The sequence below is a fragment of the Lagenorhynchus albirostris genome, chromosome 3 (genome assembly GCF_949774975.1).
Source record: "Lagenorhynchus albirostris chromosome 3, mLagAlb1.1, whole genome shotgun sequence".
NCBI lineage: Eukaryota > Metazoa > Chordata > Mammalia > Artiodactyla > Delphinidae > Lagenorhynchus > Lagenorhynchus albirostris.
Window position 1 is genome coordinate 164,044,746 of NC_083097.1, and position 23,905 is coordinate 164,068,650.

Consider the following 23,905-nt stretch of genomic DNA (forward strand, 5'->3'; position numbering starts at 1 on the left):
ATGGATGGATGAATGGATGGATAAACAAAAGGAAAGGAAATTCTGACACATGCTACAATGTGGATGAACCTTGAGGACATTTTGTTAAGTGAAACAAACCAGTCACAAAAGGACAAATACTGCATGAGTCTATTCATTTGAGTCCCTAGAGGAGTCAAGTCCATAGACACAGAGAGTAGGATGGCGGGTGCCAGGGCTGGGGGAGGGGGATGGGGAGTTAGTGTTTGATGAGGACAGAGTTTCAGTTTGAGAAGACGAAAAAGTTCTGGAGATGCCTGGTGGTTGCCCAACAATGTGAATGTGCCTAATGCCACTGAACTGCACAGTTTAAAATGGTTATGGTGGTAAATTTAACGTGTATTTTACGACGGTGTTTTGTTTTTTTTTGGCTGTGTTGGGTCTTCGTTGCTGCGCGTCGGCTTTCTCTAGTTGCGGCGAGCTGGGGCTACTCTTCATTGCGGTACGCGGGCTTCTCATTGCGGTGGCTTCTCGTTGCAGAGCACGGGCTCTAGGCGTGCGGGCTCAGTAGTTGTGGCGTACGGGCTTAGTTGCTCCGTGGAGTGTGGGATCTTCCCGGACCACGGATCGATACCGTGTCCCCTGCGTTGGCAGGCGGATTCTTAACCACTGCACCACCAGGGAAGTTCCAACACAGTTCCTCTTCAGTCCCTTGTATCTACTACATGAAGTGCATGGCTGAGCGCACTCAAAGTGGCTGTACGTGGGTCACCCACCGATGTGCCCATATCAGGCCAACCTCACAGATAAGTAATATAATATTTACCCAATCCTAAGTGTAGAGCTTGGTAAATTTTTACATAGCATACATCTGTGTAAGTACCACCCCAGTCAAGACAAGGAACATTGTCACCACCCCAGGAAGTTACCTCCTGCCCTTCCCAGCCAATTGCCAGGCCTTTTCTTACATCACCAGGGTGAACATTACCTGTTCTAGAATGTTACAGAATTGGAAGACATCTTTGTGTCTGTCCCTTGCCTGGGCCACTTTTGAGTTTTCTGCCAGCTTGTAACTGGCCTGCACATCTGTACTTCCTTTCCAAAAGGGCAGCAGTCCTCTCCCCCTGGCCTGGCCTCATCCTGACTCATTCTATATACCTCTCAGAGAGGCAAACTGCAGCAATGAATGCCGGCCACCAGAGCTGGTAACTTACAGACTGTCTCTGGAGGCAGAGGAGCTGGCCTTAGAGGCCATGCAGCTGGGAGCAGCTGCTGGGACCCAGTGAGAAAACCATCCAATGGGCCTGGCCTCATGGAGCTGACCTAGAAAGGGAGGAAGGCAATAAACAACGAGCGAAGTATGTAAGATGTCCATAGTGGCAAGTGCAGTGGCGAAAATAAAGCTGGGGGTGCAGGGCCAGGGTGGGTGCGATTTTAAGTCAGATGGTGTGCAGAAAAGCCCTTACGGGGAGCCTAAGGACCTAGGCCAAGCAGATTGCTGGGTAGAGAGTCTTCCAGGCAGAGGGAACAGTCAGTGCAAAGTCCCAGAGGTTGTCTGTGCTTGTGGAAGGAGCAGCGAGGAGGAGGCCCGAGGGGCTGGAACAGGGCCAGTGAGGGAGGAGGGGAAGAAGCACCTTGCAGGAAAGGGTGAAGAGGTCCTATAGGGCCCCCTGGACCCACATGGAGACAGTGGCTTTCACTCTGGGTGCCTTGAACTCCAAAGGAGGGTTTTGGTTTGGTTTGGGTTGGGTTTTTTTATTGGAGTATAGTTGATTTACAACTGTGTCAGTTTCAGGTGTACAGCAAAGTCAATCACACATATACATATATCCACTCTTTTTTTTTTTTTAGATTCTTTTCCCATATAGGCCATTACAGAGTATTGAGTAGAGTTCCCTGTGCTATACAGCAGGTTCTTTTTAGCTACGTAGGAGGGTCTTGAGCAGCAGAGAGATAGGATCCATCCTTCATCTCTCCCTTGCCCATACCCTCAAGTCCCTGCTCCTCTCCATTAGCCACAACTAAATCTAGCTTTCCACCTGCACCTTGTACCCCGGTGAGTTTGGGGGGAGAAAAGAAACTCCCACAACCCTCGTAACATTCCTTGTTCATTCCTTGTTCACGCGGTGCTCTCCCGCACGCAAAGATGATTTCTCACACCTTCATTCTTCTCACAGCTCTGCCATCTCCCCATGCTCTGCTCTCAGCTGATGACCTTCCTGCTTATTTCAAGAGCAAACAGTTGCTCCCATGCATATTCTTCCACCACTAAAGCCATGAGCACTTGTGCCCACATCCCTGTCTTCCCCCATCTCCAGATGTCCCTCTCTGGCTCTCCTCAAGTCCACTTTTTCTCCTCCTCTCCCCAGGGCTCAGACTGGCCTCTGTCTAGGGCAGGTAGTCTCAGCCAGCCCTGGGGACGTGAAAGACCATCCAAAACACTGAACACTCTTGATGGCATGCCTGCAGCCTGAAATTCTCCCCTGTGGTCCAGATCCACCCATGCAACCATCTATGTGACAGCTTCCCTTGGAGGTATTTTGTCCAATGGGTTCCAAAATGAACCTACCTGGGACTTCCCTGGCGGTCCAGTGGTTAAGACTCTGCGCTTCCAATGCAGGGGGTGTGGGTTCGATCCCTGGTTGAGGAACTAAGATCTCACATGCTGCGTGGCGCAGCTAAAAAAAAAAACAAAAAAACCCAACCTACCTACCCAGATCCCTTCGGGTCCACTTTATCATTTCTCTGCACCCTTGCCAGGGCTTTGTGTGGTTTTGCACCACTGCCTGTACCTGCAACTCTTCTTCAGAGAACTACCCCTGGGCTCTGGACCACGTTGCCAATGCACCTTTGCTAGCACACTCAGAGAATCAGAAGTGCCTGGGAGCTTACCTTCCCCTGGGGCGACCTCTAATCAATGACTTACCAGTGCAGGCTGTAACTCAACCTCCAGAGCTCCCTGGCAATCAGGCGACATGTGCCCTCTGCAGGACTCTGCCTGGGCTTGCCTCCACTCAGAGCTGTGCTTCCTCCTGCTTTTTTGGCTCTTTTCCTTTTTTAAAAAAATATTTATTTATTTATTTATTTAGCTGTGCCAGGTCTTAGTTGAGGCACACGGGATATTTGTTGCTGCGTGCCGGATCTTTTAGTTGTGGCATGCAGGCTTTACCTAGTTCCCTAACCAGGGATCGACCCCAGGCCCACTGCATTGGGAGCTCAGAGTCTTAACCACTGGACCACCAGGGAAGTCCCAGCTCCTTTCTTTCACATTCCACGTGTAATCAATCAGGTCAGCTTCTCTTCAGATTATATCCAAAATCTGCACACGTTTTATCACCAAGACACATCAGAGCATGTGCTGGGACTAGAGCAGTAGCCTCCTCTTTGGTCTCCCTGCTTCTACTTTTGCTAACACTGGGCACTTTCCAGATCAGGCACTGTGCTAAACCCTTTACATTCATTCAGCTGTTTCATGCCTCTATACTGAGTGCCTGCTCTGTCCCAGGCACTCCGCCCAGCCCTGGGAGAAAGTCTCAATACTAAATAGGCAAGATCTCACATTCTGGGTGGGGAGACTGACAGTTAGCAAGTGAAAATACAAAGAAGTAATTGCAGACTGTGACAAGTGCCATGAGGAAAAGAAACGGTGACGTGGTCATCACTAAGAGAGGCCAACTTTTTTTTTTAATTAATTAATTAATTTTTGGCTGCGCTGGTCTTCATTGCTGCATGCAGGCTTTCTCTAGTTGCGGAGAGCAGGGACTACTCTTCGCTGCGGTGCGCAGGCTTCTCATTGCGGTGGCTTCTCTTGTCGCGGAGCATGGGCTCAAGGCGCGCGTGTTTCCGTAGTTGTGGCTCGCGGGCTCTAGAGCGCAGGCTCAGTAGGTGTGGCGCAAGGGCTTAGTTGCTCCGCGGCATGTGGGATCCTGCCAGATCAGGGCTCGAACCCGTGCGCCCTGCATTGGCAGGTGGATTCTTAACCTTCTTAACCACTGCGCCACCAGGGAAGTCCCAAGGCCAACTTTTTTTTTTTTTTTTTTTTGCGGCACGCGGGCCTCTCACTGTTGTGGCCTCTCCAGTTGCGGAACACAGGCTCCGGATGCGCAGGCTCAGCGGCCATGGCTCACAGGCCCAGCCGCTCCGCAGCATGTGGGATCTTCCCGGACTGGGGCACAAACCCGTGTCCCCCGCATCGGCAGGCGGACTCTCAACCACTGCGCCACCAGGGAAGTCCCAAGGCCAACTTTTGATGAGCAGGGAAGGCTTCCTGGAGGTAAGCGCTGAGCTGAAGGCAGGATGGGGAGCTAGCTGTAGAAAGAGCCAGGTGGAGAGCGTTTCAGGCACAATCCCTGGGGCCAGGGTGTCTGGATGAATCAGCAAGAGGGTGTTAATGGGGCGGATGGGGCAGGGCCTTGTGGGCTGCCATGAAGACTTTGGCTTTCACTCAGTAAAAGGGAGCAACGGAGGGTTCTTGAGCAGAGGAGGGGTGTGAACTCACTCCGGTGTTAGCAGGCGCCCTTCCGCACCTGTGGGGGAAACAGTGAAGGAGTGGGGACGGAGGAGTTGATAACGAAGGTTGGGAGCTGAAACTATGGGGAGAAGTGAGCAGGTTTAGGAGCTGTTTTGGAGGCGGGGTTAACAGGAGCTGGGGGGTAAGAAAGGAACAAACCTAAAAGATCGAACGAACAAGGAAACCCAAAGAACATCTGTACAGGATAGCGGGTGAGGGCTTTGGAGACCTGACCGTCTCAGCCCTTTTCCTGCTGGGGTCACCTTCAGACACGTCGCCCAACTCACCTGCCTTAATTAGTGAATGGCGACAGTACATAAGCAGATGAGAAGTACTCCAGAAATGGTCGTTATTTAAGAAAAAATTCCGGAGGCAGGAATGTAGGAGGGAGAAAGGCAGTTAACATGGTGGAGCAGTTGGCCCAGAGGTGACAGTAAGCGAGCTGGCACCAAGGGGGCAGTAGCGAGCCTCCAGGTTAGCAGGGTCGGGCAGCTTGGCAGGTCTGAAGCCCTTTAGACGAGACTATGGTGCCCAGGTGCCTGGCCAGGGACAAAGCAGGCCTGGGGGCACATGTCCAGGCTGTGTGATGAGGAGGTAGGCAGGTCACTGCCACCTTCTGCAGTCCGAGGATCAAAGCCTAATAAGGGCTATTTGTTCAGGAGAAACCTGAGCCGCCTGCATGGTGGAATTCAGGCGGAGGCCAGCAGACAGAGGCTTCCTGCCCTCCCTCCTTCTCCCTGGGGAGAGTAGCCCCAGATCAGAGGATCCCAGGGAGGTTGAAGCTGGGGTTCCCCCTACCAGCCTCCCACTCCCCCCACAAACACTCCAGGCTCCGGCTCTGTACAATAGGCACTTTATTAGTGGTTGGAATGCAGTTACAAGTAGGGCTGTACGGACAGAACGGGGGAGGGGGCGGCAGGCACTGGAGACAGAAACCCCAGGCTGGGATTTCTCCAGATCCCGGATTGGGATCCTGGATTGGATTGAGCGGGGGTGGGGTGGGGTGGGGGCTTGGGATATGGCGAAGGGGGAACCAGCACACCCGTTCCCCCCGAGTTCAACAAATTTGGCAAAAGGATCCTCAAGGGGAGGTGACTGGGCGGGGGGAGGGGTCCCCCCATTTGCCCAGGGCATCTGCCCATCTCCCCACTTCCTCTGAAATCATCCCTTGGGTGGATTCAGTTTCTTTTCTCTCTTACAAAGAGAGCTGTGTCAATAACTGGCAGAGAAGGGCGGCGGGGGGCGGCGGGATTCGGCCCAACCTGCCAGCCAGCCGGTTTCCATTAAGCCGCTATTAGCGACCTCCTCCCCCCTGTTCCACACCAGCTTGATCCCAGCCTCCCTCCCCGGACAGCCTGCCTTCTGTGCCAGGAGACACCCCTACCTGGCACACCCCCACCCCAACCCTACCCGAGGAGGGGACATCGGAAAGCATTCCTCAGTGGCCCCATCTCAGCCGTGATGACAGACAGAAAAAAAGCTAACAGACCATTTAACGCATGTCCAGGTTAAAAAAATAATAATAAACGCCTGCAGCAGTCGGTAACCAGTTGTTCAGCCCCAGAGAAGGGTCCTGGCATCCTGGCCGGAGCAAACGCAAGTGAAAAGTGGACTTCCTGTGGCCACCGCTGCTGCAGACACAAACACTGTCCTGTCATAAGAGGGGGACAGGAAGCGGAGGGCAGCCCGCAGAGGGCCCTTGCATGTCAGACGTCAAGAAGCCTCGCTGGGCTTCTCATCCGGGCCAGTGGGGGCTGGAGAGACTCATCGCACAGTTTTTTTGGAGGGTGGGGGGCGGCCGTGAAAACGCGGACTGGCCCTTGGCATAGGGAGGAGATCCCACAAATCCTCCAGGTTCCCGGAAACTGGTGGTAACTGGATGATGGGGAGGGGCAGGAAGGGGGCGGCAGTGATAGGACTTCAGGTCAGCCCGATGGGCTGGGGGTTCTGACCCAGCTGCCAAGCACCCATTGTGAGACTTCCGGGGAGGGGTAGGAGGGCGGGGCCTTTAAGACTCCACCGGCTTCTTGTTGGTCTTGTTCAAAAGCTTCTTGAGGGTGAGAGACATGAAGTAAGGCCTCTCAGCGGTGCCATCGTTCCTCTCCAGGTCCTCCACTGCGGAGAGAGAGGCCCCAGAGCAGGTGGCATGAGGGGAGCCCACGGGCAGGGGCCTTAGGGGACAGGGTGGGCGGACAGGGGCCACAGAGAAGCCTCAGAGGGTTAGGAAGCAAGACATGCTGGGACTGGAGGGGGCGGACTGGAGCAGGCTGGGAACTCGACACACACACACACCCACACACATGCTCCCCACTCCCAGGCCAGGAAGCCCCGCGTGCACCCCCGATCTACAGGGAGGAAACTAGGAGGCCTGCGTGGCCTCCAAGCCAGCCTCCCTCTCTACTCCTCAACTTCGCCCCGCTTCCCCTCCTCCTCCGCACTCTCCTTCAACAGGATGTCTCTCAGCTGGGGCGACATGAAGTAGGGTCGCTCCTGAGAGCCGTCATTCCTTTCCAGGTCCTCACCTGGGCTCCCCCCAGGAACCAGCAGGGGGGGAATGGGGGTGGTCAGGAAGGGAGGGAAAGAGGGAGGCAGGGAAGAACAGGGAAGCCAGCAGGCATGGAGGAGAGGAAGAGAAAGAGAAAACAAAACAAAAAAACACAGACAGATGGAGAGACCAGAGTTAGTGGCAGCCACCGATCCCACCCGCCCCGCCGCAACAAAGCCGGAAACTCCGAAGCTGAGGGCCCAGGGGCACAGTGTTCTAGTTGCAGCCTGGACCAGGGGACAACAGGATGGAGAAGCTCTGAGCGCAGGGGGAAGCTGAGAGGGGGCGCGCCAGGGCCCTGCGACGAGGGACAGCCAGGCCCTAGGGGAGGCTGCGGGCACTGGGTTGGCACGTGTACCCCCATCGGAGGGAGACGTTCTGCCCAGAGGGGAGAAGGGAGTCAGGGCCCAGGAAGGGTGGGGATGAGGGGTTACTCACAGAAACAGAGGAATAGTGTGTCCACACACATGCCGTAGACGCTGAAGAAGCCGTGGGCAATCAGGTAGGAGCCAACAATCACCGTCTAGGCGAGGAGAGACAAGCTGTTTCCACCCCAGCTCCTGCTCAGGGCAACCCCCCACTCACCACCACGTCCCTCCCCAGCTGGGGTTATGGCATTTCCCTGCTGATAAGCCCCTCCTCCGGACCTCCCCGGTGCTGCAGTGGTTAAGAATCTGCCTGTCGGTGCAGTAGTTAAGAATCTGCCTGTCGATGCAGTGGACACAGGTTCGATCCCTGGTCCGGGAAGATCCCACATGCCGCGGAGCAGCTGAGCCCACGCACCACAACTACTGAGCCCGCATGCCACAACTACTGAAGCCTGCGCGCCCTAGAGCCCGTGCTCCGCAACAAGAGAAGCCACCGCAGTGAGAAGCCCGCGCACCACAACGAAGAGTAGCCCCCACTTGCCACAACTAGAGAAAGCCTGCGCGCAGCAACAAAGACCCAGTGCAGCCAAAAAAAAAAAAAGCCCCTCCTCTTAGGCCTTCCTCTGGCTGCAATTTTATGCATCTTCAGGGCAAGACAGGTTTAATGCTCACAACCCTACTAGACTGTGTCTATCCCGTTTATAACTATATCCCCAGTTAGGACTTCCCTGGTAGTCTAGTGGTTAAGACTCTGCACTTCCACTGCAGGGGATGTGGGTTCGATCCCTGGTCGTGGAACTAAGATCCCGCATGGCACGAGATGTGGCCAAAAATATAAATAATTTAAAATTTTTTTGTTAATTTAAAAATAACTATATCCCCAGCAATCTGGAAACTCACGGGGCCTTGGTAGGTACCTGATAAGCATTTATTGACTGAAGTGAGCAGACTTCAGAGAGATTACATAACTTGCCCAGAGTCACTCAGAACTAGCAAATAAAGAACTAAGATACAAATCGAGGTCACATATATACACTAATGTGTATAAAATAGATAACTAATAAGAACCTGCTGTATAAAAAATAAATAAAATAAAATTCAAAAAAAAAAATCGAGGTCACTGGGCTCCAAGGCCTGCACTCAGATACTGTACTGCTCTTAGGGTGATGACCTAATCCCTCCATGGCCCCATCACCTCCCTGCCCTTATCTCCACCTCCTGGACACTTCACTCCCTCCACACCAGCCACACTGATTTGCTCACTGTTCCTGGCATAGTCCTGTCTCAGGGCTTCCGTACTTGTTCCCTCTGCCTGGATGTTGCCTGCATCTTCTTCAGATCTTAGGTGTGACATCACTTCCACGGGGAAGCCCCCTGGACTCCCACACCTGCCCACATCCTCCACCACAAGCTCTAACAATTGGTTCCCTGTAATTCTGCCCTGTGGCACACACAAGTCTGCAAGCGTGCATCCAATGCGGAGCATCATTGGTTAATGTCGATTTACTCCTAAACTGTAAGGCCTTTTTCTTTTTTTTTGGCTGCACGGCATGTGGGATCTTGGTTCCCCGACCAGGGATCGAACCCGTGCCCCCTGCAGTGGAAAAGCGGAGTCCTAACTGCTGGACCGCCAGGGAAGTCCCAAACTGTAAGGCCTTTACAGGTCATGCCTGGAACGTGGTCGGTACTTAATGTTTGTGTCCTGAATTAACAACTCCCTTCTTCTGAGCCCCATCCACATCTGTCTAGTCAAAGGAAGCTAGGCAAGTCCCAACATCTTCTCCCCAACCCCTGTCTGTCCCCAAAAGTTCATACCAGTATAGGGACCCAGTAATAATTGAGGGGTGGTGCTGTGTCCTGCACGATCCTGATTCGGTGGGTGAAGAAGAAGAAAGCCAGGATCCCTGGAGAGGGGGAGGAAACCGGGATGGTTGAGGGTTCTGGATAAAGGAAATAGCTCCCCTCAAGAAGACCCCAGAGAAGAAGACAGTTATCAGAGAAGACGTGGGGGCCCGACAGCAGCTCACAAGCGGCCCCCAACAGGCTCCCGCAGCTGGACAGCACTCACCCACACTACCCACGATCAGAAGTTTGCCCAACAGGAAGAGGAAGTCGGTAACTTTGTCCAGGACAGCCACCCTGCCGGGGACAGTAGGAAACAGGCATGAGTGCTGGCTCAGGGCCTGGGGGAGGAGGGAGGTGGCCAGAGGACAGTGTTTTCCCAGACCTGATGATGTTTCTCATGAGGAGGAAGAAGGCGTTTCTGGCTGAGGTGCAGAAGTTGGTGCCGTAGATGGCAATCTGGAGGGAGGTGGGAGGGACGGATCAGGCCCAGTGGGTGGGGAATGAGGGCTCCTCCACCCAGCAGGAGCTGGTGGGTTAGTGCCTGGTCCCAGGCTTACTCACCATGATGTAGGCATTCCTGTTGAGGAATCTGATGAATTTCTCCAGGCACCAGAAGCAGCATTTGAGACAGGTCATGAGGAACTTTGCAAACTTGTTCTCCGCAGCTGGTAGATGAGGGAGAGATGCAGAGGTGGGTGAGAGGAGACCCCACTCGGCCTGGTAGGAGCCCCCTATCTCCTTGTTACACACACTTGCCATAGTCCAGGACCCTTAGAGCCCACCTTCTCAAAGAGATGGGGAGAGGAGACTTGATCCAGGACCTCAGGCCCAGCCTCCAAGACAATAAGCGGCGACAACCCACGCTGCTATCCTGGCCCCGCCTCCAGGGCAGAAGCCAATCCTTGATGCCTCCTTGGCTCCACCCCAAAGTACAACCAATCCCAGCCCAACCCTCTCGTCAGGAACCAATGGTGGCCCAGTCCTCTTGTTCCCACCCCCTCAGCAGTAAGAACACCCAGTGGGCTCTTTCAGCCACCCCCCTCCATCACAGGAACCAATCACTCAAGACCCTCATCCCCACCCTTTCCCCACCATAGGCAGAAACCAATCTCTGTCCTACCACCTTAGCCCCACCCCCCCACAAGAACCAATCCTAAGCTGCCCCTCAGCCCCCCCCCCCCACCTCGGGAGTTACTGCCAACCATCTGTGGGCCATACCTTTCAGGCGCTGATCCAAGTACTCGAGTATCACTCGGATGATCTGCACGATGGCCAGAATGAGGGAGCCGAAGGCCAGAGAGCCTGTGTGATACCTTTGGGCCGAGGGAGTGGTCAGTGGTCCAGCCAGGCCTCTTCCACTCCAACTCACCCCTACCCCCAGCCCACCTTGGGCCCCACCTGAGCGCCCGGCCAAAGGCAGAGAAGAGTGGGAAGGCAGGCAGGTCATCCGGCTTGTTCAGGGCCCAGTAGTAGGAGGCGAAGGCGCCAGCTAGCGTGACCTGGCCCAGCGCCAGCACGAAGTTGGCCAGCCAGAAGAACATGAAAGCATTGAAGATCTGCAGGCCCAGCAGGGCCCGGTGGTAAGTCGACTCACCACCGTAGAAGGCGAACTGGCAGTGGGCTCCAGGGCACAGGCGGGATTCATTGGAGGAGGGGAAGGTCTGTGGGAGGGACGCAGAGCCTGGTCACATCATAGGGGCTAGGGGTTCAGAGTGGGCTCTGGGCATCAGGTCAGACCTGTCAGGTAGACCACGAGATGGGACAGGAGTCATGGGGAACAGAGTTAAGTCAAGGAATTGGGGGGTTAGGATAGGGGCTTTCAAAAGGCCTTCTAGAAACAAGATTAGGGATCATCATCCCAATGGGTGTCAGGGAGGCGGGATAAGCTACCTTGGGGATCAATGGAGTGGCCATGTGGACAGATCACAAGTGGCAGAGATCAGTATGAGGACCATGGAAGGCAGGTTAGGGGCTTGTGAAAGGCAAGACGGGGCTCTAAAGGAAGAACTGACCACCACTGGGTTAAGAGAGGGGTGTCGGGGCAGGAAATGAAGTCAAGGCGTGGGGGAAGGTGGGTAGATCAGCACTTAGTGGGTGGGGGGGAGGAGGTGCCAGGCTGGATCTCTTCCTCTCCATGCCACCCACATCTGGCACAGGACAGACGGCAGGCACCAAATGTTTGCTGAATGGTCCCCAAGTGGGGATGAGAGGCCTTCAGATCAACTGTGGGCTGCTAGGGAAAGAGCCACCCCGCCACTTCCGGACACCCACCTCAGGGTTGCACGTTTTCCCAGCAACTGAGCAAGCGGTGTCATTGAAGATCTTATAGACAGCTTCGTTGGAAGTGGACAGAAAGCTAGAGGCTCATTAAGGAACCCAACGTCTGGGATTAGGGACCACAGGGGCATGTGGAAAAGAATCCATTCCCACACCAGGTTCAGGCTCTGCCCCCAGGATGTAGGTCACCTCCAGGCAAGTGTGGCACTTAGCCCCCAGCCCCGGGGTCGGAGATCGGGGTCTGACGGTGGATACATAGCGGTGCTAGCCCAGTAGGCGATGCAAAGGCACAGCAGGAAGAAGGTGACCAGCGGGTACAGCAAGGAGCACATCACGTATCCCACAGCCCTGGGAGGAGTAGAAACACAGACATCAAGGCCCGAGCAGCCCTGGGACTACCCCAGCCTGACCCCCTGGCACCCCGGCACCCACCTGCTGGCTTCTTTAATGAGTGCAATGGCGATGAGAATTCTCTTCCGTAGAAAGATGAGCAGTAAGATGATAATAACCTCGAGGATGCTCAGAATGATCACTGCGCCGGGCGGGGGGGGGGGGGGCGGGCAGAGAGTGATCAAGTCTGCCACCTGCCTGGGCTCCCCACTCCCACCCAGGCCTCACTGAATGGGGAGCTGGGACTCACTGAAGGCCATCCAGGTCTGCCGCAAGTGCAGGTACACGCGGAGGTCCGTCTGGAAGCCAAGGTCCACCAGGGAGATGTCAGAGCCGGCCTCACCACGCAGTCGAGCGTACTCCATGTAGCAATGAAATATTCCTGCATGGGGAACCACCGTGCTACGACTGACCTCAGCCCTCCGACGGCTCCCGCAACATTACAAAGCATGTACAACCACACCCATTTAACAGAAGCCCACACCCATTTAACAGAAACAAACACCAAGGCTGAGAGGGGCTGCCATCACTTGCTGCTGCCTCAGGGCCTTTACCTGCTGTTCCTGCTGCCTGGTTCAGTCTCCCCCCAACTGGTTCTTCACATCCTCTAGTCCCTGCTCAAATGTCACCTTCTCATGAGACCTTCTGGGATCTCTTCCCCCATTTAGAATCATACCCTCTTACATTCCAACTTCTTATCCCCCTTCACAGCTTTGACATCCCAGAGGTTTTCTGGTTTGTTTCTTGCCCATCTTGCCCATCCCCTCTGGAATATAAGCTCCACAAGAGTAAGGATTTGTCCTGTTTTATTCACTGCTGTAAGCCCAGGACCTAGAAGACTGCCCAGAACATAGCAGCCATTCAGTACATGATGGATGAATGAATGAGTGAATAGAAGTCAGGACGCTGTGTGGCCTGAGGCTTTCCTGACCCCTCTGCCATCCTGGAACAATGATTCATGGGTGGGGAGGGAGGACACGGGTGCTAACGTCCAGTGGGGTAGCATTAGGGATTTTCACCATTCCCCTTAGCTCTGGTAGAAGAAAGTTATAAAGTACAGATAAAGTACAAAAAGCTAGTCACCAAAACGGCCAGCACCCAGCTAGAAACGACTATGAACGAATATTTTGGGACTTTCCTGGCAGTCCACTGGTTAGGACTCCACACTTCCACTGCAGGAGGCATGGGTTCAATCCCTGGTCGGGGAACTAAGATCCCACGTGCTGCGCGGCATGGCCAAAACAAAATTTTTTTGTAGATGAATATTTTAACATCTGTGTCTCCAGTGTAGGTTGCACATCCAGCATCTTTCCTCTTGGAAAGTTTAAATGAATAAACAGAACGTGAAGCATCGGCTTCTGAGCACTGCCTCTGAGTTCCACAGGCCTCAGGCCCTCCTGCATCTCATCCGCAGACTGTCTTCTTCTCATTAAGTCTCCTAACTAGTAAATACTAATTATCCCCAATTTATAGAGAAGGAAATTGAGGCATGGGGAGGTGGAGTCACCTGCCCAAGGTCACAGAGCAAGGAAGTGGCAGAGCCAGCGTTTGAACCCTGGGCTTCCTGATGCCAGAGCATGTGGCCCTAGCCACTGTGCAAAATGGTATACTTTAGAATGCATTTGCTGTCGATGAAATACAGATCCAGTCCCGCTTGGGAAGATTATGATGCAATGGTTGTTTCCAAGTACCTGCTCTCATAAACAATGTTGAGATGAATATCTTCACAAATATTCCAAATAAAAGATGGAGGATGTCGGATGGCTCAGGAGAAGTTTTGTTTTGTTTTTTTTTCGGCTGTGCCACACGGCTTGGAGGATCTTAGTTCTCCAACCAGGGATCAAACCCAGGCCCCATCAGTGGAAGCGCCAAGTCCTAACCACTGGACCGCCAGGGCCAGAAGATCCTTGATAGGCCGATGACAGCTCAAAGGGCACAGGCATTTTGCCGACTGTGGGGAGGGGAGGACACAGGGAGGGAGAGACATACCGTAGCCTAGGACCAAAATCACCATGACAATCATCACCCAGACCATAATGCCAGCCAAGAAGCGGAGCAGGACGATGAACAGGAGGCTCAATACCATGGCGATGACCAGGCCTCTGGGGGATAAAATGGGTGCATGAGCGGACCCCACCCCTTCACCAGTCTCAGACAGGGCAGCCCAATGAGGGCTACCTTCCCTCTCAACTTACATGATAATCCAGTACCAGGAGACTGTATAATCTTCAAATATCCTCATGGCCAGCTGCCGGGCCTCCAGGACTCCATTGGCCTTCCTGGGGGAAGGCAGATAAGGCTTTAGGTCGGACCCCGCTCCCTGATTGGGCCAGCCCCAGGGGATACCCTGTCCCACCCAGGAAACTGTGATGTCAGCATGGTGGGTCACAGTCCTCACTTGGCGCCTTCCACCAGCTCCGTGATGTTTTTCCGAAAGCCGTGCCCATCCTCATAGGTTGTCTCGTTGCCCACCATGAGGACCCCCTTGTGGCTGTGGATGTCTGGGAAGCACCGCTGGGCCACTGCACAGAGCAGGGGATAGGACCAGTCAGGCTGAGCCCCTGAAACCTCCCCATGCCCCTCCCAAGCTCATGGGAACCCAGACTCACGGGGTTTGCTGGGGGTGAGGACGGCGGGGCAGTCGCCATCTCGGAGGACCTCAGCCACACCCTGCCAAGAGACAGGGAGGGGGTCAATCCTGCGGGCCAGCACTCTCGACCTGCCCCTGCCTGGGCAGTGACCTGCTTACCTTGTTGTTCTGGAAGCCGGGCACACAGAACTGCTTGTAGTACTCAAAGTCCTGGGATCTGTGAGCGTTCAGGTAGGTGAGGTAACGGTCAGGACATTTCTCCACGCAGATCTTGGGGGGGCAGGAGGCAGGGTTTGAGTGGGGTCTGGACAGACACCTGATCGCCTCTCAAGACAGAGGTCCCATCCCCTTCCCCCTATTCACCAGGGAGAGAGAAAGGGCTGGGAGAGAAGCTGCTGCTACAGAGGGAAAAAGGACCTGATGGTGGAAGTGGGGGACAGGAAAGAGGTGGGGAGGGGACAAGTTACCTGGGGGGTGGGACACTGGAATTCCAGCAGGACCATGGGGCTGGCACACTTCACAATGTTGAAATAAAACAGGAAGGGTTTGTTCCTGGGGTTGGGGAAGGGAGATGGAAACTGTCAAGACTTCTCAATCAGCTTATATAGACCATCTTAACAAAAACAACAATAATAACCACAGCAGCAGCAACTCCGTGCCAGGTGCTCTTCTAAGCACTGGACACGTGCTGGCTCATCTAACCATCACAACAGCCCCATGAGAGTGGGACTGTCATGATCCCCATTTCAGAGATAAGGAAAATGAGACCCAGAGAGGTTGAGACACTTGCCGTAGGTCACACAGCCAGGGAATGGCACAGCGTGGATTGAACTTGCTCTTTTACCTCACCTATTCATCACCTGCGGACATCAGATCTGGGACTGTCTCCTCTCTGTCTCTCCCCTAAAATATGGGCCACCAGAGGACAAGACTTTGAATGTCTCATTTAGTGCTGTGTCCCCAAGGCCTAGAACAGAGGCTGGGGATGGCGGGAGTTTTATAAATACTTGTTGACTGGACTAGTGGATGGATGGAGGCGAGGAAAGCCTAGAACCTTCTCCCCAGTGCTCATGAAGCTCTCCCGCACACTCCTCCCCAGACCCAGCAGGCCCCAAGGAGCCAGACTCACTCATTATTCGTGCCCTTCTGCCCGCAGAACTCGCCTCGGCTATCAGTGGGGTAGATCACTTTTCGAGGGTCCCCGTGAGTCCAAGCTGTGGAGGGATCCAGAGATGCCGAGGGGCTGCCACTCCTCAGCACCAGCCCCACTTCTGCCCCAGAGGCGGTGGCTTGCCCTTCCACCCTGGAACCCCAATCCCATCCCCTCCTTTGCTCACCTATGATGCCTACAGCCACATAGCCCACAATGGCCAGGAGGAGGAACACACAGCAAATGACGTCTGTGCAGCCTCTGGGGAGCAAGAGACCGTGTCAGGGTGGGAGTACTGGTGCCCTGGATATCATGGACCCATCCTGCCTTGTACACATATATATTTGGACACATGTTCCTGAGTGGTACCCATGCTGTGCCGAAGGGCACGTGCATTTTAAATATTAATACCTTTCATTGCAGCACTATTTACAAAAGCCAAGATATGGAAGCAACCTAAGTGCCATCCCTAGATCAATGGATAAAGATGGGGTGTATATGTATACAAGAGAATATTACTCAGCCCCCCATAAAGGATGAAATCTTGCCATTCGCGGCAGCAGGGAATAGATCTGGAGGATATTCTGCTACGTGAAATAAGTCACACGGAGAAACAAATAACGTATGCTTTCACTTATATGTGGAATCTAAAAACATGAAACAAATGAATCAACAAACAGAAAGAGACTCATAGATGCAGAGAACAAACTGGCAGTTGTCAGACTAGGGGTGGGTGGGGGATGGACGAAACAGGTAGAGGGGATTAAGAGGTACAAAATTCCAACTACAAAATAAGTAAGTCATAGGGATGTAATATACACACAGAGAATACAGTCAGTAATACTGTAACAACTTTGGGGACTTCCCTTGTGGTGCAGTGGATAAGACTCCATGCTCCCAATACAGGGGCCCCGGGTTCGATCCCTGGTCAGGAAACTAGATCTCACATGCATGCCACAACTAAGAGTTTGCATGCCACAACTAAGGAGCCCTGGAGCCACAACTAAGGAGCCCACATGCTGCAACTAAGGAGCTGATGAGCTGCAACTAAGGAGCCCACCTGCCATAACTAAGACCTAGCACAACCAAATAAATAAATATTTTAAAAAAATATATTGTAACAACTTTGTATGGTGATGGGTGGTAACTGGTCTGATTGCAGTGATCATTTCATGATGTATAAAAATATCAAATTACTATGTTGCACACCTGAAACTAATATAACATTGTATATTAATTATAACTCAATTAAAAAAATGAAAAACTAAATTTTAATACCTCATGCTACACTGTCCTCAAAGCAGGTTGCAGCAATGTTCAGCTCTCTTTTGATTAAGTGCCCATTTCCCTACATCCTTACCAGCATAGCACATTAATGTTTTTTAAAAGTGAAGCTATTTTGTGGTGATCAGTTTGTAATGTATAGAAATACTGAATCACTATGCTGTGCACCAGGAACTAACATAGTGATGTAGGTCAATTATACTTCAAAAACAGACTAACTGGGAAGAGATACGGGAATATATGTATAACTGATTCACTTTGTTATAAAGCAGAAACTAACACACCATTGTAAAGCAATTATACTCCAATAAAGATGTAAAAAAAAAATAACTAACTCATAGAAAAAGATATCAGATTTGTGGCTACCAGAGGTGGCAGTTGGGGAGTGGAAAGGGGCATTGGATGAAGGTATTCAAAAGGTACAAACTTCCAATTATAAGGTAAATAAGTGATGTAATGTACACACGGTAAATACAATGTTGTATGATATATGTGAAAGTTGTTAAGAGAGGAAATTTTAAGAGTTCTCATCACAAGGAAAAGTTATTTTTTTCTTCTTCTTTTCTTTCATATCTATATGAGATCATGGATGTTCACTAAACTTTTTGTGGTAATCATTTCATGATATATGTAAATCAAATCATTAGGCTGGGGCTTCCCTGGTGGCGCAGTGGTTGAGAGTCCGCCTGCCAATGCAGGGACACAGGTTCAAGCCCCGGTCTGGGAAGATCCCACATGCTGCGGAGCAAGTAAGCCCGTGCGCCACGACTACTGAGCCTGCGTTCTAGAGCCCGCGAGCCACAACTACTGAGCCCACATGCCACAACTACTGAAGCCTGCGCGCCTAGATCCCGTGCTCCACAAGAGAAGCCCTCGCAATGAGAAGCCCGCCTGCCACAACGAAGAGTAGCCCCTGCTCGAGGGAACTAGAGAAAGTCCGCACACAGCAACACAGACCCAACGCAGCCAAAAAATTTTAAAAAATTTTTTAAATTAAAAAATCATTATGCTGTACACCTTAAACTTATTCAGTACTGTATATCAATTATATCTCAATAAAACTGGAAGAAAAAACGAAAACAAAAACCCATAAGTTTCACCAACCATGTTAGCACTTACTAAAAAGAAAAAATTAAACTATTATCATAAGATTAAATACGAACATGATAAAATTTAAACCACACAGGAATGTACATAACCAAGAACTGTCTCCCACATAACCCTCCTCTCCAGGAGTAACCTGTTTTAGTGATTTCTAGTGAGTTCTTTATTCACTGGTACAAATGTTTTCCAAAAAAACTTTTTTTTGGTTAACTCAAGTATGATTATGATACATCCACTATTTGTGTCTTGTTTTTTTCACTAACATATTGAGAGGGATCCAAGTGACTATTTATAAAGGCTCTTGTACATTTTAACAGCTGTGTAATAAAATAACCTAAGGATGCACTGTAATGTATCTAACTAGTTCCAAGAGATGCAACTCAGATTGTTGGTTTTTGCCATTTTCAAAAAGGCAGCATTATCATACAATTTTGCCCATCTATGCACGGTGTACTGGGAGAATTTTTTTCATAGAATTTTAATCTCTGGAACAAACAGCTGTACATCAAAAAAAGAGAAAAAGTCATATTTCCAAATTCCCTTCAAAAAAGACTGTATCAATTAGTTTCAGAGCAGAATATGTGTCAATCTTTTAAAAATTGAGGTAACATTGATTTATAACATTATGTAAGTTTCATGTGTACATTATATTTCTACTTCTGTATACCCTAGTGTGTCAATCTTTTTAGCCTCTGCCAATCTGTGATGGGGAAATTCTGTTTGGTTACTGTTTTAAATTACATTCCTTTACTTTCCAGTGAGTTTGAGCATTTCTCCATAACTCCACTGTTTACAGTATTTCTTGTTCTATAAATGATCTGTTCCAGTCTTTTGCCTGAATTTTAAAAATTCATTTGTAAAGACTTTGTATATTAAGGAAATTCCTTTATCGTTCTTTTATCATTCTTTTAAGTTCTTTTATCGTTAAGTTGCAAATATTTATCACCAGGTTGTTGGAGTACAAATGCGGAGGTGTGTAAAGAAACAGGGGTGGAGGCAGTGTTAGTAGAGACCCCTCCCCTCTCAGGAACCCAGACGGCTTACCTGTTGTAAATGGGTCCTTTGAAGGTGGGGTCATACTTCTGTGGTGTTCCTGAAATTCAGCAAGATTGAGCTGAGTGATCCAAGATGACGGTGGCAGACCACCCTTCCCCAGATGTTCCTAGGGGTGTCTTGGCCACGGAGAAGTAAGATTCAGAGATCCTGAGGATTTTCTGTGAACAGCCCGATTTATCACCTGACGACCACTCACTGGGAGGGGGCTGGAAAAAAGGCTACCAGCGAGCCCGGTGGAGAGGGGAGAGTCCAAGGTGGGATCTGGAGATGGTTCTCACAGGAGTCCTGGGGAGGCTGCGAGGACAGACCCTTCGGATGAGGGAGTTTGGAGGGACCTCTGGGTGGACGTTGGGGTGAAGGGTGCTGCCAGGTGACGATGGGGGGTTGGGGGGGTACAGGTCGAGATCTGCAATTCCGCTCCCCCCTCGTCCCCCCATCCCGGGTCCTCCCGGTGCCCCCTCCCCCTCCAAGTTGCCAGGCCCGGGCGCGGGAGCGGGGCACTGCCTACCGTGCTTCCCGTAGTAATGCTGCCGCTCGCCCCCCATCCCTGCGGGCGCCCTGCCCCGACGGCCCACTGACGGCTCGCGCTCCCTCTCTGCCCTCGGGTCCAGACGCGCAGGAGTCCCGAGGGAGGGAGGGACCGAGGGACCGACGGACGGCGGCCCCTCCCAGCAGAGCCAGGCGGGGCGGCCCAAACCGGTCAGACCGGCCCTAGCAGAGCTGCTGCCTCAGACGGACTGGACCACGGAACGGAGGGAGGGAGAGAGAGAGGGAGGGAGGAGAGGACCGGGCGGGGCGGCAGCTGCTCCCGTCACTCACCCGCAGCCCAATTTAGCCCTCTCCGCACCGCCCCCCGGCCGCCCAGCCCCCACCCGGGGAACTCTGTGGCTTCATTCTGTGGCTTCACCCTGCGGCCTGGGCTAGCCCCCTGCCCCCAACCAGGCGACACCGCCCTAGAACATCTCTCAACCCTGGAAAGCGCCTAATTACTGTCCCATTCTCCAGGTATGGAAACTGAGGCATAGGGAGGTCAGTGTCTAGCCAGGCACAGCAAAACGGGCAGCTGGCTTAACCCGAACAACCGATGACAAGAGTATTTGGGCTGAAAACTCTCCAACCTGTGGATGCATTTTTTTAAAAAGTAAATGCCAACAGTTAAATATTGGGACAGTCCATGTAAAAAGCCACATCCCTGTCTCTGGAAAACTGCCAAATTAGGACTGACAGCCCCCAGTGCCACATCCCTTTCTGGCATTGCCCCCAGCTGGTCCTTTTGTGGCCCCCAAGGCTACACACCTCAGCTCACCACCCTTGCACACTTTCACTGTCGATAATCCTGAAGCCACTGCTTTGAAGAACACGTATTTATTGAGCACCTATTGGGTACAGTGGCATGTGAGAGACCTAGTCTTGTGGGTCTGCTCTTGTGGAGCTGATATCCTACCAGGTGGCCCTGGATTTGAATGTTCCTGCCCCATCTGAGCCCGAGGATACTCAGGCCAGGGCCTTACCTTCTCTGAGTCTCAGCTTCCTCAACTGTGAAATGGGTCTAAAGCATAAAACCAAAACCAGACAAAGACCAGGCATGGGATACCAAGAAGTGTACAGTTGGCACGGGTGCAGTATATTGTCAGTGTAGGAAGACTCAGCTGATATGGATGTATACAGTAGGTATGGGGGTACTGCCAGCATGGGGTATATGGCCCACATGGAGGTATACAATTCGGGGTGTTTAATCAGTGTGGGGTGTACAGTAGGGGTAGCGGTATACAGCTGGTGGGAGGTATACAGTCAGCGGGGAGTTATACAGCTGGTGTGAGGGTACACAGTCAGCATAGCATTCCCAGTCAGCTGGCTACACCCCCTACACCAACCATCCACCCCGGCGCCAGCTGTATACTCTCTTGATCATGTGCCTGTTCAAACTGCATCTCCCAACAGCCCTTGGGGCCAGTTGTATACTTCATAGTACAACCAGCTCTACAGGTGACATGGCATGATACAGTCGGCGTTAGGGTGTAGTCAGCAGGAAGAGATATCCAGTGTGAAGCATACAGCCAGCGTGGGGTTATAAGAGAACAGTTGGTGCTCAATAATCGTACCTGCTGCCTCAGAGTCAGGCACCCCCTGATGGGACTCTGGTCGCCAGCTCAGCTTGCGCCTAGAGAAATGTCACACCACCCCCGCAGTGGCTTCTAGCTGTGGAGGCCCCACCTACCCCCTGGCCCACAGGCTTCAGCAAACAGGCGAGGCCCAAGGCTCCAGGCCATGCCCTTGGGTGACCAGGCCTCCCAAAGTAGCCCTGTAGTTGCCACAGTCCCTGCCAGCCCAAAGGCTGGCTGGTCCCACCCCGCCCAGTGCAAGCAGTGCCCAGGCCACAGCCTCTCTCTTCCCAGATACGCTAGGTCCCCTGGGGACACTCTTGCAAACTCCGGCCTTCAGCCACCAGCTCCGCCCTGATGATGCTCAAATATGGGTCCCTGGGGAGGGCCTCACTCCTGAGCAGCACGACCCTGTGGCACCTGCCCCCCAGCACCCTACATGGGGGTCTCATGGGCACCTCCCACTCAGCATGACCACATCGAGCCCCCATTGTCCCCCAAGCTGCTCTGTCCTCCTGAGTGCTCAGGCTGGAAACCTGGGACACGTCTCTCTTTGCTTCACATCAGCTTTGCCTTCAGAATCTATTCAGGATCCAACCACCCTCACCCCCTGTTTGACTCCCACCCTTGTCACACAGCTGTCGTCTCCTGCCTGGACAGCGCAGGTGCCTCCACCCTGGTATCTCAGCTCCCACACTTGTCCCCCACTGTCCACTCCCCCACAGGGGCCAGAGGAGCCTGTGGACACCCGAGTCAGGGCACTCCCTCCTCTGCCCTGAACCCTCTATGGCTCCCATAAGCCCAACTCCTCACCATTCCCACAAGGCCTTGCCTGCTCTGCCCTATCCCCTCCTCCCTGCCTTCACGCCTCCCACTCTCCCCTTTCCTTGCTCTGTTCCAGCCTCACTGGCACCCTGGTTATACTGTAGGTTATACTGGTTACACTGTATACTGTTTTTTAACCTTTTTCACATTTATTAAAGGTTTTGACCATGAGGGCTTCATAAAATGTCAAGAAATTCTATTTGCCATCTAACCGTCTACCTCTAAATAGGGGACAAACACTAGTATAGCGACTGTTTTAACGTGGAAAATGTTTTAAATTTTTTGAGAAAAGAATGATGCATATATATATTTTTTTCCTTTTTGAATTTCAACCCCCAAAATATTCCAGCAAAAAAATCGGGGGAGGTTGGGCTGGGTCTCCTTCAATGGGCATCTGTTGCCCAGGAGGATGGTGGACTTGCCCTCACCCAGGCCACCACCGGCCCATGTCCCCCCTGATTAGACTATAAACTCACCAGACACAGTCTCACCTCGGGACATTTGCTCTGGCTGTTCCCTTTCCCCGGAAAGCTCTTCCCTGAGACAGTCATTTGGCTCCACCTCCTTCAAGCTCAAACATCACCTCCTCAGAGAGGCTTTCTCTGACCATCCTGTCTAAAACAGCACCCTTGAGGGGAAGAGGTTAAGAATCCTCCTGCCAATGAAGGGGACACGGGCTCGAGCCCTGGTCTGGGAAGATCCCACATGCTGTGGAGCAACTAAGCCCGTGCGCTACAACTACTGAGCCTGTGCTCTAGAGCCCACGTGCCACATCTACTGAGCCCGCGAGCTACAACTACTGAGCCCGCGAGCTACAACTACTGAGCCCGCGAGCCTGGAGCCCGTGCTCGGCAATGAGAGAAGCCACCACAATAAGAAGCCCGCGCACCACAACAAAGAGTAGCCCCTGCTCGCCGCAACTAGAGAAAGCCTGCGCACAGCAGTGAAGACCCAGTGCAGGCAAAAATAAAAATAAATAAAATAAATAATTAAAAAAAAAAATAAAACAGCACCCTTTCCCCCTTCTCTCCTGTTACCCTATTTTATTTTGTTTCTGACTCATTTACACATTGACTATTGTCTGCCCCCATGTCTGTTTGCTGCACAAGGGCAGGGATTTATGTCTGTTTTGTTCATAACTTTGTCCCCAGCACCCAGCATAGCATCTGGCACAAGACAGGCACTCAGTCAGAGTTTGTTAAATGAATAACCACGATATATAATCCATGTATAATACAGCTAAAACTGAAAATAAAAATGCAGCTTTGAGTTTTCCGGGTGCACGTATTTAAAAAATTAATTTTCGAATTTTATACATATAAGAATTGAATACATGATAAAAGTGGAATTTCCAGTTGGCAGGGAAAGGATAAATCAGTCAGTAGCCTTGACTGCTCATTTGGAAGAAGATAAAGTTAACTCCACTCCCACCACATAGCAAAACAAATTCCACATGGATTAATCATGCAAAAATATAAAACTCAAAACTATGACAAGTAGGATGGGAAAACACAAGAGCATATTTCTACCATCTGATAGCAGGTGAGACAGGTAAGGTGGGTGGGGGAAGAGAGAAAGGAGTGCCGGAAGTTTCTTATGTCAGCCAAACTGGCAGTGGGAACCATCAGATAAGAACAGCTGGGGCTGGGACTTCCCTGGCAGTCCAGCGGTTAAGAACCAAGGAATATCTTTCAGACACTGGCGCAGAGCTCTTTACAATACGGGTGATCCTATCAACAACCCATTTTAGGGAATTGCCTGGCGGTCCAGTGGTTAGGACTCAGCGCTTTCACTGCCGAGGGCCCAGGTTCAATCCCTGGTCGGGGATCTAAGATCCCACAAGCCGCGCGGTGCAGCCAAAACACATCAATTTTACAGCGGAGGAAACCGAGGCTCACGGA

General features: G+C 52.1%; 1 protein-coding gene across 3 annotated transcripts in view; it reads right to left on the reverse strand.

Annotated features, from left to right (window-relative positions):
• Positions 1-5,304: 5,304 nt before the first annotated feature.
• SLC44A2 (solute carrier family 44 member 2) overlaps positions 5,305-23,905 on the reverse strand; it is a 28,327-nt gene continuing 9,726 nt past the window's right edge. The window contains exons 1-22 of one of the 3 annotated variants that reach the window (XM_060145199.1): positions 19,586-19,825; positions 19,066-19,114; positions 15,821-15,894; positions 15,613-15,697; positions 14,951-15,035; positions 14,643-14,753; positions 14,503-14,563; positions 14,292-14,415; positions 14,089-14,172; positions 13,883-13,995; positions 12,144-12,275; positions 11,936-12,035; positions 11,759-11,851; positions 11,498-11,582; positions 10,625-10,887; positions 10,445-10,539; positions 9,788-9,891; positions 9,609-9,682; positions 9,450-9,520; positions 9,197-9,285; positions 7,452-7,536; positions 5,305-6,990 (exon numbers count right to left, since the gene is read on the reverse strand). In XM_060145199.1, coding sequence (XP_060001182.1) covers positions 6,866-6,990; positions 7,452-7,536; positions 9,197-9,285; positions 9,450-9,520; positions 9,609-9,682; positions 9,788-9,891; positions 10,445-10,539; positions 10,625-10,887; positions 11,498-11,582; positions 11,759-11,851; positions 11,936-12,035; positions 12,144-12,275; positions 13,883-13,995; positions 14,089-14,172; positions 14,292-14,415; positions 14,503-14,563; positions 14,643-14,753; positions 14,951-15,035; positions 15,613-15,697; positions 15,821-15,894; positions 19,066-19,114; positions 19,586-19,622 — 2,139 coding nt within the window. In that variant the 5' untranslated portion in view covers positions 19,623-19,825 and the 3' untranslated portion in view covers positions 5,305-6,865. Of the gene's footprint in view, positions 6,991-7,451; positions 7,537-9,196; positions 9,286-9,449; positions 9,521-9,608; positions 9,683-9,787; positions 9,892-10,444; positions 10,540-10,624; positions 10,888-11,497; positions 11,583-11,758; positions 11,852-11,935; positions 12,036-12,143; positions 12,276-13,882; positions 13,996-14,088; positions 14,173-14,291; positions 14,416-14,502; positions 14,564-14,642; positions 14,754-14,950; positions 15,036-15,612; positions 15,698-15,820; positions 15,895-19,065; positions 19,115-19,585; positions 19,826-23,905 lie in introns of those variants that run through there. The other 2 variants (XM_060145202.1, XM_060145201.1) reach the window with 2 other exon arrangements.